This window comes from Ipomoea nil, unplaced genomic scaffold (genome assembly GCF_001879475.1).
Source record: "Ipomoea nil cultivar Tokyo-kokei standard unplaced genomic scaffold, Asagao_1.1 scaffold2922, whole genome shotgun sequence".
NCBI lineage: Eukaryota > Viridiplantae > Streptophyta > Magnoliopsida > Solanales > Convolvulaceae > Ipomoea > Ipomoea nil.
Window position 1 is genome coordinate 181,634 of NW_017619350.1, and position 12,125 is coordinate 193,758.

At 38.6% G+C, this 12,125-nt stretch overlaps 3 protein-coding genes across 4 annotated transcripts; all 3 read right to left on the reverse strand.

Moving 5' to 3' along the window:
* Nucleotides 1–83: 83 nt before the first annotated feature.
* Nucleotides 84–3,213, reverse strand: LOC109161324. The gene is made up of 3 exons (XM_019309664.1): nt 2,649–3,213; nt 1,874–2,059; nt 84–520 (listed from the first exon to the last, which is right to left on the reverse strand). The coding sequence occupies exons 1-3, from the start codon at nt 3,111–3,113 to the stop codon at nt 227–229; spliced, it is 945 nt and encodes a 314-aa protein (XP_019165209.1). The 5' UTR covers nt 3,114–3,213; the 3' UTR covers nt 84–226.
* A 2,049-nt stretch (nt 3,214–5,262) lies between these two features.
* On the reverse strand, nt 5,263–8,070 carry LOC109161315 (serine/threonine-protein kinase CDL1-like). 2 transcript variants are annotated; one of them, XM_019309649.1, is made up of 6 exons: nt 7,616–8,070; nt 7,413–7,522; nt 6,488–7,316; nt 6,140–6,379; nt 5,873–6,022; nt 5,263–5,566 (listed from the first exon to the last, which is right to left on the reverse strand). In XM_019309649.1, the coding sequence occupies exons 1-6, from the start codon at nt 7,862–7,864 to the stop codon at nt 5,414–5,416; spliced, it is 1,731 nt and encodes a 576-aa protein (XP_019165194.1). In that variant the 5' UTR covers nt 7,865–8,070; the 3' UTR covers nt 5,263–5,413. The 2 variants fall into 2 exon arrangements, with proteins under 2 accessions (XP_019165194.1, XP_019165193.1); XM_019309648.1 differs by having other exon boundaries at nt 6,488–7,322.
* Nucleotides 8,071–9,385: 1,315 nt separating this feature from the next.
* Nucleotides 9,386–11,722, reverse strand: LOC109161326 (coiled-coil domain-containing protein 124-like). Its single transcript, XM_019309666.1, has 3 exons — nt 11,038–11,722; nt 10,663–10,782; nt 9,386–9,748 (listed from the first exon to the last, which is right to left on the reverse strand). The coding sequence occupies exons 1-3, from the start codon at nt 11,596–11,598 to the stop codon at nt 9,737–9,739; spliced, it is 693 nt and encodes a 230-aa protein (XP_019165211.1). The 5' UTR covers nt 11,599–11,722; the 3' UTR covers nt 9,386–9,736.
* Between the last annotated feature and the right edge of the window lie 403 nt (nt 11,723–12,125).

Consider the following 12,125-nt stretch of genomic DNA (forward strand, 5'->3'; position numbering starts at 1 on the left):
CTAGCTAGTACGTATTATTGTTTGGCTATTGTCACTTTTCATCCCAACCAACACTGCCACTCCGCAATTTGAAAGAAAACGAAAACAAAAATGACATTATATATATAAAAGTAGCTAGCTACGCAGGCCATTTCCGACATGGAATACCAGGATCCTAACCATTTAATTTGTAGAAAAAATGCTAAGGCCGGGACAAAATAAGAAATGACTGAGAAACAAGAAGCATTCAATGATAAATACAAGATCCATGTGTTGTCATGTTGATGGGCTTGCCCACATGGTTCCCCCTGAGAGTAACTTGGCACAAAATGTTGTTGTAAAATTTGGACTTAACCAGCCTCCCCAGAATGTACGCCCTTGACCTTATAACAAATGTTAGATTCAGTGGCACTGACACACTATCACTGTGGTCTTTAGCATCGTTCAGTATTGGCACTGCACCATAAACTGGAATCTGATTTCCTTCAACTACTGCCACCAACACCCTCTTACTCCTCCTCGGCTGATAAAAATTTTTCATCTGCTTTACACATCATGGAAGGGGATTTCCTAATCAACTTCATTAACATATATATGAATTGAATTCAAGAAGAGAAGATATATATAGTTACAGGCAAGCTAAGCATTTAAATATAGATGAGATTTAGGAGAAGATACATGTATATGTATGTAGATGCGATTTGGGCCAGGGGTTACAAAACAAGAAAACTGAAAGAAATTGAAATTTTAACTACATGCCCATCTTTACTTCTGAAAGTTGTAAAACTACTGAGAGAGAGGTACACTGGAAAATGATTAATAATCAGTAAAAGTAGGGAGATGCTATCCCACTCTATCTTCAAAACACACACACAAACTCAGCCCATCAAAATTAAACAGGCAATCTTTGGTACATGTTTGAGGGAGTAGCAACTACCCATTTCCGAATCATATATAGAGATCAAACTGATGATATGTTCACTAAAAAACTATTAAGCCAGGCGACTTCAATTCATTTCTTTAATTTTCAGTAACTTTCTTCTCAATGCAACCACCAGGTTTAACAAGTCAAACTGAAGAACCAATATCTCTTCTTCTACATATGCCAAGATTACCCCAAAAAGTTGGTTCTTTGTTTCCCATCCCTTTCACACCTCATGTTTTAAAAGAGTATTTCTTCATTTCATTTTATAACCCTTTCAGCCTATTTTTGTTTTCTGGGCTGTTACTCTGCTATCATGGTGAGATATATGGGATTTGCTTTCCAAAAACCATCTCATTTAATTTAATATAACAAACATGGAGGCTGGAGCCACTCACTATCCACTATCCAGAATATAATATTGAAACTGTTCTCCCATTCAGTTTGAAATCAAGAAAAAGGGGGAAAGCACATAAAGACAACAGCTTTCATGTTAGGGGGGAAAGTTATTTAATTGGTGGAGTTTGTAGCATACTTCCTAGGGCTAAGAGTAGGAAATATGGTTTTTATGTCCCCCTCCCTCCTACTTGATGCTGGTAGGTGGAACAATGTGCAGGGTTTCTGGGGAATTTTAAAAATAAGACCCATTCTTTCAAAGGTGGGTCCAACAATTCAGTTGAAGTAGTGGAGCACAGCACAGCACAGCCATGATTAATGTCTTCCTACAATCCTACAGTCATTTGCAGACCCCCTGACAATCACGCATATCAAAACAATGTTCATACTCCTCCTACCTTGGAAAACATGCTTCCTCATCCTTAGCTTGTACAGTACTTTTTTTTTTTTTTGGGTACAGTACTAAACTAAATATACAATCTTGAGGGGTAATTATTTACCATGAAAAGCACACTAAGCTAGCTACTAATAATCAATTGAGACTGAAAAATGGAATTTATTATGGGAAAAACTTACGTGACCAGAAGCGATCTTGAGCTTGTAATAGTAGAGTTCAAGAGGGGTAGCGGTAACATGTACACCAAAAAAGGTTGCAGGGTTGCGATAAAAGATCTTGACCGTAGAATTCAAGGTCAGCATATCCGTTTGCACCCCAGTTCCATCAATTCCCGCTTGAATGTTAAATTGTTCAAATTTCATGCTCTGACACCATTACCATTAACGTTCGTTAATTCATTGCACTGTATAATTATAATATATATATGCAGTCTGACAAAAACACGGACGGGACGGATACATAATTGTATTCAACGGGGACGGTTCAGTTCCGATTTACGAAAACCAAACCCAGCGAGTTAACTCAGTATAGCGGAATGAAAATGCGCACGCACACATATCAAAAAAAAGCAAGCATGAAAAGGAAGTATGGCAGTGAAGTGAAGTGTAAAGTTTGCGAGTCACGTGATCACCAAAATAGTGAGTCTACTCGGATTAAAAACCTAACTCGGTAAAATTTTCGGCAAGAACCGAAGTAGGAGTTTAAGGTGACGGAATTTTTTTTTATTTTTTTATTTTTTTAAAGGAAAAGGAAATAATAACAACGTAATAAGAGGGAAATTCAATGAAATTAACTGTTTTGAACTAAAAATGCAATATAACAAGGAAGAAAGCATTTTATAGTGCAAAAAAGGTGAGTTAATTAATGATGGTGGATGATGCATCAGGTAGAGAGTATAAACAAAAGAAATGTATATAGGAGGAGAAATAAATTTAAAAAAGTAAAAAAAGTAACCTTGACGAAGATTCTGGGTTTGTAAGGCGTGCTGGCGGCCCAGAGGATGAGCGAAAAAATGGAGAAGAGAAGGACGAAAGAGAAGAGAAAGCAGATGACGTAAAACTTGAAGGGGTAATAGGGGTCCTGCTGGTCTTCATCGTCGTCTTCTTGGGGTTGTAGGTGGTTGGAGGCGGTAGGGAGGCGCTTCCAAGGAGCAGGATTTCTGGTGATTTTGAGAGAGGCTGAGAATCTGGAAGTGGAAGACTCACGGGAGTGGTGAATGGGTGAGCAGTGATATTGGTAGTGGTAGTTACGGGGCGAGCCGCATGGACTGGATCCGTAAGACATCTTCTCAAGGTCATGATGGGATGGGCTCTGGACGTAGTAGAGCGCACGGCGGGGGGATCGGGGCGGCGTGGAAGCGTCAAAGCTGGTCACCTCTGAGTCCGATTTCGCATGCATAGCCGGAACCCCCATCTTCATCTTCCCCTCTGCCTGTCCCTGTCCCTGTGGGAGTAGTAAATGGATTTTTTTATTTCTATTTACTCCACTCCGAGCTTCTGCTTCTGGCTCTGATGGGGTTATCAGTTATCTATCTTTTTTTCTTTCTTATTTATTTATTTATTTAAAAGTAATAGTTTGTTATTTTGATCACGACAATGCTACATACGATGATAATATGATATGTTACTTAACATTTTTAGATCTCCATGAAAGAAATCGCTTGAGGTGAGGGATTAGCTTTAAGCGGATGTGTGCTCTTTTCCTGGGATTAGGATGCTTTAATTAGGTACGTTACCAACTGAAATGTGTGTTTCTTAATTTCGCAATTGTTCCATACCATATTAATCAGATTTTTATTTATTACCATATCCAAATTTAATCCTTTTTTATACAACATTCATTTATTGTATAAGAATTTGCTCATAATTATTTATGCAAAAATACTTTATCTTTGTATTAAAAATAATATTATAATTCATTCATATAGTGATATATTATACATACATCCAAATTATTCGACAACTCTTGCCATCTATTTTTCAATACCTTTTTAGTGATGACGTCTAAATTAGGGGTGTAAACGAGTCAAGCCGAGCTCAAGCTCGTTAAGGGAGGCTCTGCTCGAGCTTGATCGATTTCGAGAACTGATGCTCGAACTCGAGCACTGTAATTTTTGAACAGCTCGAACTCGGCTCGAGTGCTCGATTGTTTGAGTTCGAGCTCGAGTCGAGCTTTGATCGAACCGCTCGTGAGTGACTCATTTACACTCGTAGTCCAAATTATAATCTGACCCAATCTAAATGTGTAACATAGTACCCCAAGAAAACGGCAAATTATTCTCTGGACCTGGGTCCACCCCATGGAATAACTGCAACAAGAAAACATACAAATAAAAAATGGGGCAATGAAGCAGGCCAAGCCTCTGCTGTTGTATCAGGCCGGGCCCAACTAACTCAAAGCTCAAATCTCCTTTTGGGCATGCTACTCCAAGTTCTGGTTGCCCAATACGATTAGATTAAGCTGGATTTATTTATGCAATTTTCCCTTTTCAAGATAGACATGGCATTTTTAAAATTATATATATATATATATATATATATATATATATATATATAAAATGTTTGATTTGAGTTGCAAACTTGTAACTACACCAAAGTTTGTAATTCGTACAAAAGGCTGTTGTAGCTGCTAAAAAAAGGGTATTGTACCTTTTCTTTTAGTTGTTTGATTCTTTATTTATTTTGTTTTGATATGATGTGAAAATGAGATGACTTTTGAGAACATTGTAGGGATTTAGAAAAAAATAGTAAATCAATTTCAAATTTAGTGATGTGGGAGTAAAATTCAATTTTAAATTAGATGGGAACCACCCAAGCCAACTGCTGAGGAATAAAAATATATAGGCCTACAGGCTCCATGCTGATTTGATTGGGCAATGCAAAATGCCAAAATTGGTGGGGCGGTGAGAGTGACGACGGCAAGGCAGTCCAGTGAAGACAACAATATATATGAATAGGAGGTGGGGTGGGGGATTAAACAACTAAACACGTATGTATGTAGGCATAATATTGTTTCCATCTTAGCTTGTTTACTGGTAGCTGCAAACTTAGCTTATGTAGGCATATTATCATATTCTTGTATTCATCTTTTCAATTTTACTTACCATCACAGCTTCCCTTTCACTTCCACTTCCGGGAATCAACTAAACTACTCACACTTTTCAGATGACCATTTTTGAATAATCCAATCTCCAGTACCAGTAACAGTAAGCACCCTTAGCTTCACTATATATGCATGCACTACATACATTATTATATTTTACAATAATATAGAGATAATAGGTTGCGGGGAATGACACAATTTCCAACTCTGCCAACTTAAAGGTTGCGGAGGTGGAGGACTCGATCCGGGGATCAACTGTGCAGAAAGGCGCCCTCGGGATCTTCTATTCTATTCTATTCTATTCTGATATGGGATATGTACCACCCAACACAGGCCGCTGCTCTGCTCACTCTTTTCTGATCCAACCCAACCAGATATGTCACCCCCAATCCCTCAATGTGGGGAACTTCTCTCAGTTGCCTCAACTCAACTACTACCCTTTATTTATTTAAGCCTACTCTTACTATTGAATGATCTGCAATAATTGTATATATGCTGCTATAATTCGAGAAATAAGATACAACAACTCATACTTTATATTTTAAACAAAGCTATAGTATGTACAATTTAATATATATCATGATAAGCGGGCAGCTGTCAAAGATTCAAATGTAGTACTAGCTCTCGTCATCTGTGAAAATTTCAAGAGAATCTGATATGTTCCCTCCGCACAATTCTATTTTGCCTGTTGAACCATTTCCAATAACTAAACCCCCTCTGTTATTCTGCAACTCCAACCAATGCTCTGGATCCTCGAATAATTGCAGGATCTGTCAACAAATCATCAAGTTTCAAAATGTGCATTCCCTTAATGATTGATGTTAAGTAGTAGTAGTAGAAACTCAAAATTAAATTAATTTGGTCTAGTAGAAATAATAGGTTTTCAGACAGGACAGTCTCTTTTGGAATTTCATCCAAAGGAACCAAGAACTGATAGAATTGTTGATGCCACCGCACCAAGAAAGAAGCGGGATTGTTGACTGTTTTTTCATTGTAGTAATTTTGTGTTTTTCTTATCTGTATATGTATCCCAAACCCAGCCAAATTGAGCAAAGAGAAAAAGTATGAGAACTGACCCTTTTCATTGTTGGCCTCCTTGAAGATGAATGCAAAAGGCAGAGGCGTGCTACAATCATCATTGTATTTATCTCTTTTACATTGTAATCTTCATTAAGTTCAGGATCGATGAGGCGCTCACAAAGTCCATAGCTAAGCAGTGACCTTGACTTCAAATCACATCAACACAAGTCAGTCAGATCCTCTTTATAAAAGTAACCCTTTCTTTTTTTATATTATTAGTTTTATTAAAAAAAAAAAAAAAAAAAATTCCTATTGTTCATTACCCAGAGTACTAAGCTATCTTGGTTAGATGTTGGGTTTCTCTCAATGGCCTCTTTCCCAGTGATTAGTTCAAGGAGAACAACCCCATAAGAGTAGACATCTATCTTCTCATCAACTTTGCCATACATCACATATTCTGGTGCCAGGTATCCAAATGTACCTACAACATTGACTGGTTTTGCATGGGGCGTAGCTGCTTGTTGAATCTGCGGGTGTACAACTGCAGCTCCAAAATCTGAGAGCTGGGGGTTGATTTGATTTGCAGTGTTAAAACTTTTGTGTAATGTATTATATTGTGATGAAATACAAGATAGAAAATGATAGGAGGAGGGTCAAAAATAATTAATTACCTGTGGTTCACAACCATCTGAAAGAAGAATGTTGGAGGATTTGACATCTCTGTGAATGATAGGAGGAGTGAGAGAATGGAGGAATTCCAGTGCCCTTGCCACTCCTATCGCAACTCGCATTCTCTCATTCCACCTCATGTATCTCAGTTTCTGCTTTAAACTTTCCCTCGATAAGTTGAAAACAATTGCCTGAATCTCCTGGGTGTAACAGTACCCAACTAGCTGAATGATGTTGGGGTGTTTAATACTACTTAATATTTCCACTTCTCTGAGAAGATCATCTTGAGAATAGGGAGAGGGTTTAAGGAGCTTCACTGCAGCAGCAAAATCGTTGTCAATAATGGCTCGATACACCTGACTGTGCCCACCTTCTCCAATTAAGAAGTGGGGACTAAAATTTGCAGTTGCATGTTCGAGGTCATCCACCGTGAAGCATCTGGTGCATCCCATTACTTGTAGCTTTGCTAATCTTTGAAAAATTTGTTTGGTAAGAACACCATCCTTGTTGAACTTGGGGAGTGTATCTTTCTTCTCAGTTTGAGTGGAGGAAGAGGAGGGACATGCAGATGGCATTGTCAATGATTTCTGAATTTGAAATTTATTCCTCGACTTGTCAGCACTGCTAGTGGGCGTTGATAAAGAAGAGAGATGAAGAAGTTGTTTATGAAAAGCAGGTGGTTGTGGACTAGTGTGAAGAAGTTTGAGCAGAGAGCCCTGTTGAGAAGTTCCCTGTCTCTGAAGTAGGACCTTTCCTCCGTTGTCCATAACCAGAAGTGAGCAAGTTGGAGGTAACGCTCTCAACAGTTTGGCCACAGTTGAATCATCGGGGCTGCACCTTACCAATCAATTGAAAAAGAAACATATTACATATATCATATATGAGGGAGAGGAGAGACTGAGAGAGTTATAAAATGAATGTACCTACCATAGACTGCTACATCCAACGGCAAGAATGGTGGCAAAGTTTAAACGTACTTGAAAGCTGAGTTCCGTGACATAGCAGTTTCCTATGCAGACCTTCACTTGGAACTCCGCCTGAAATAAAAATAAATGCAGGCTGCAGGCTGCAGGCTTCTACAGACAGAGAAAAAGGAGAAGAGGTTAAGAGGCTAGGCTAGGCTAACCAACCTGCTTGGATTTACAGAGATCCTCATGGATGTGAAATGTATTGGGATCAAATGTGTCATCTGATTGTTGAACGTGAACGGCCAGCACGCTGTCACCTGGGAAGACCGTCAAATTGAGCACCCGAAGCAGCATTTCTCTACTATCATTATCGGATTTGAGGCCAACAACGATGGTCCTCTTCTTCTTGGCTGGCAGCCGCCTGCTTCTGCTTCTCAAGAGTGACGAAATCCTGCTCCCCCCAAGCAGCATTGTGACTTGTGACCGTTGCTTGCTTAATGCTTACTGCTTATGGATGATAGTTAAACAAAAATTGCGGTGTTGGTCGTTGTTAATTTATTAGTATATGTGAGCTTTTGGGGCCTACCAATAAATTTAAGAAGCTCAAAGCATTAAGTGGAAGTTAGTTGGTTTGGTGTGTTCGTTCAAATCTAAAACTGAGCTGAACCCGCCGACAAAGCGCACACATTTTTAACGCCAACAGGCTGTTAACAGGCAACAGCGGAGATATATGTTTCTCCCATACCTCATCCATCGTCCTGTAATTACAATGAATTAATGTGTCACACCAACCATAATGCTCACCACTCCTATCCATTTTAAACCACACCATATAAACAACCGTTAAGCATCACCACTTCATACTAATTAGTTCTGAGTATTTTTCAACTTTTCCCTAAGCAGACACACTGGTTTTTATGTCATCCCCACAAACAAGTTCAGAAATTGAAACAACACATGACCTGACCTGAGCTGACCAAAATACCAAACACACAAGCAAGTTTATATTAAACATATATCTGTATACACGAGCGCACCGTAATTTACATCAGTCGCACAACTGCTTGAGCAAGCCGAGCAATCTTCAACAGTCCCAGTCTGGGTCCATGCACATCACCTTCTAACCATACGAATGTGTATGTGCATCCGCCATCGCAAGGCCCAGCTAATTAAAACCACTTTTTTTTGTACAACCAAAAACAAGATCACCATCAAACATAAAACCCAGCAATAGTACTTCATTTTCCTTGGTAGTGGAAGGAGCAGACAAACTATAAATACATTGTCACCATCTGGTGCGAGTAACATCTCAAGTCTCAACCACTTTAGTTTGCAAATTATTCAACTACTTGTCACTGACAGTTCCACTGCACACCTCAACATGGCAAATTATTCAACTACTTGTCATTGACAGTTCCACTGCACACCTCAAAATATAAAATAAAATAATCCCTGATCCTACTGGACCAAAAATGATATTAGGGTTTTGACACTCGCAATCACAATAAACACACTAACCCCAGCTCTTCTACTCTCACTTCACACCCAACAACTAATAGAAGCGACATGTGACAGGTGAACATCATAATTCAACCCAATAAATGAAAATCTAACTGAAAAGAAAAACTCATACCATACTTCCTAATTTTTTCATCTGTGCTTCAAAAGCCCAATCACACCAGATATTCTTATCATTTTAAATCTGAGCTCCCTCTTCTATCAACATTTATCCCTGGCCAATGTGTTCTAGTATTACAAATGTAGACTGTAGTATACACGCCAAACAAGCAAAAATGGAAAAGGCAGGATGACTATATTGTATTCCCTAGCTATGAAAATGAATCCCACTCTTTCAACCAGCCTACCTCTCAGCTCACAATAACACAACCTAACCTCAATCAAGATACTACATAGTTTAGCAGCTGCTGTAGATCACAAAAATCAAAACTATTTGAGGCATCAGATATTCATCATCAATGTACTAAATGGTAATGATGATAGCAGGAAATCAAATCGCCAACTTTCTCTTCAGCGCACATTATCACCTCTTTAACTCATGAAAATGGAAGAAACTTTAATACATCAATTACTAACCTTTCCTTTTTTAAAAAAGGATAAAAGCACTCATTATGGTAGACAAGTATTTTATAATAAGTACAGGTATACTGTGATATTAAGGAAGCATTTAAAACTTCTCTATCAGATTGCATCAGCTAGGAAAGGGCATAAAAGTGGCAGTAAGCTCCATGGGTATCAACCAATACAAGCCATATAAGCTCACATGCTAGTGAAGCCACAACCTTCACATAGTAAGCCATGCCATCCAATAGAATTCCCTAACGATTACTCAGAAATCTGCGCCAAGTAAGATAAAGCCCAATGTCACTAACTTAAACAGAACCATTTCAATAACATGCACACACACAAACAAAAACAAGTATCAAAATATAAAACTCATTCTGAAATTATTTAAAGCATCACAATTCACAATGTCCTAATTTAGGTCATATTAACAGAATGACACATGCAACTAGAGTAATCAATTGCTACCATACCAAATTAAAAATCAAATTTATAGTCTGTTTGAGAGTTTGACTAAATCAATCCAACTGAATATCATAATGTGATTGATTGCAAACAGTCCTTTAATTTAAAAATGCATAAAACACAGTAAATTTCATTTTATTTCCTGGTTCGAATCCAACCGTGTATAATAAATAATATGATTGATTGCAAATAGTCCTCTAATTAAAAAAAAAAAAAATGCATAAAACATAGTAAATTTCATTTATTTCCTGGTCGGAATGTTTGTTATGTTCCCTATCAGCCAATGCCTTTCCATTCCAAGAAGCAAAATTCACTTTTCACTTGGATTTTTTTTTTTTCAGTGCACTGTGCATCTAGGAGGGATGGGGGTGATGGGATTTGAACTGAGGTCTACCACTTGGAAAGGGGAAAGTGTGTAACTTACCACCAAAGTATACCCTAAATCCCACTTTTCACTTGTTCTAAAAATCCAATTAATTCTAATACTTGGCATTATCAAGCCCCTGAATTGGTGACTGCCTCTTTATCAGGAAATGAAGGACATAGGAAGAATGACATCAAACCAAACAACAGTAGGTATTTCAACAAACTATTGGCATACATATCCATGGCCAAATACGGACAAACATATGACAAAGAAGAGTAATAAAAGATGTACAAGGTACAAAAAATGAAATGAATCAAAGTCATGTTAAAGGTGAAATCTTGAAAATAAAAATGACCTGATTAAGAGGATTGTCAGGAGATTTCTTCCATAGCTTCCAAATCAAGTCTTTGTACTGTGTGTGTGTGAGCCCTGGTTTCTCTTCCTTGAGCCTCCTAAGCTCAGCTTCCTCAAAAGCCTACAAGCATAAAAATCAAACATCAAAACAATGTATGGAGACTATATGAAATATATCAATTTGATTGTGGCATCCACTTTCACTTAAAATGATCATTGTTACCACACTCAATGTGGTTCTAAATCACAAATTTCTTCCTAAAAAATATTTTCATTGGTATGTAGCAATTGATAGTTTTTTTTTTTATTTTTAAATTTACTCTTGAGTATCTAAAACAGCATTATATATAATAATCAAGTAATAGAGAAAGTATACCTTGAAGGATGCCTTGAGTCTCTTCTCAGGATGCTTATCCACAGGCAAATTATCTGCTGCTATCGTCATATGAGCAAGCGCCTCATCCACGGTTCGCGCCTCAATGATTGAATCATCGCGGTTGGTATTGGTGACAAGAACCACCCTTTCGTACTCCTCCTCCTCCGCAATACGGCTCTGCCTCCTCTTTTCCTCCTCGGCCCTCTTCTGCATCGCTGCTTGCTCCTCTTCTCTACGTCTTCGGAGTTCCGCCTCCGTCATCTTGGGCACCGGAACAGAGACTCGATTAGCTTTCTTGTCAGGCTTCTTCAAGGATTTCTCGAGCTCCTTCTCCTCCTGTTCGGCAAGTCTACGGGCCTCGGCTTTCTTAGCAGCAGCTTCGGCTCGCTTCTCCGCCTCTTCCTCACGTTTTTTGGTAGCGCGAGACTTTGCCCCCTCGGCTTCGCGCCAGTACTGATCCTCCTTCTCTCTTGTTTCGCGCTCCTTTCGATCAGAATCAGCAGCGCTCTTTCGAGCCCTAGCCGCCTCGGATTTACTGTTGACTCCCATCTTCTTTGGCATCTTTACCGATTTTTCCCTGCACGCTCCGATCAATCTCCGTCCACTCTCGAGTTTGGCAATCGGCGATGAAACATGTGGCACTGTAGCAGTACCAAGTGTGAAGTTGAAATGGAAACAAGCTGGATTTTACCGACAACAGCAGGGATTTGACGGGCTTTAGTCCATCTTTTCTTGGATTGGGCCAACTATTAGCTGCTTCTTGAGCTGGGAGTGCGATCCACCATATTTTATTGGACTGGGCTAATAATCTGCAACTTCTAGCTGCTACATATGAACTCTGGATTATTGTATGCACTACACAGTGTTGTATGGATCATAATAAAAAAATATATATTATTCGTGTATCCAATATATATTATACCAGCTGGTTATTTCTTTGGATGGATGTTATTTTTCTCTTGTATGATCTTTTATTGTTAACCTGGATTATTTACTTGGCACGAATTAGCTAAAGCTGAATGCACACTTTTAAAATTTCTCCTTATGAAAACACGTAAAGAGGAAGAGATAGAGATTATGAGGTGCAA

Coding starts and splice junctions, on each gene's coding strand:
- LOC109161324 (XM_019309664.1), bottom strand. CDS start 3,113: ATGAAGATGGGGGTTCCGGCTATGCATGCGAAATCGGACTCAGAGGTG. Junction 2,060..2,648: donor AACCCAGAATCTTCGTCAAG/GTTACTTTTTTT, acceptor TAATGGTGTCAG/AGCATGAAATTTGAACAATT. Junction 521..1,873: donor TCAAGATCGCTTCTGGTCAC/GTAAGTTTTTCC, acceptor TGTGTAAAGCAG/ATGAAAAATTTTTATCAGCC.
- LOC109161315 (XM_019309648.1), bottom strand. CDS start 7,864: ATGCTGCTTGGGGGGAGCAGGATTTCGTCACTCTTGAGAAGCAGAAGC. Junction 6,380..6,487: donor CAGATGGTTGTGAACCACAG/GTAATTAATTAT, acceptor ATCAACCCCCAG/CTCTCAGATTTTGGAGCTGC. Junction 6,023..6,139: donor AAGATAGCTTAGTACTCTGG/GTAATGAACAAT, acceptor TGTGATTTGAAG/TCAAGGTCACTGCTTAGCTA.
- LOC109161326 (XM_019309666.1), bottom strand. CDS start 11,598: ATGCCAAAGAAGATGGGAGTCAACAGTAAATCCGAGGCGGCTAGGGCT. Junction 10,783..11,037: donor GACTCAAGGCATCCTTCAAG/GTATACTTTCTC, acceptor TTATGCTTGTAG/GCTTTTGAGGAAGCTGAGCT.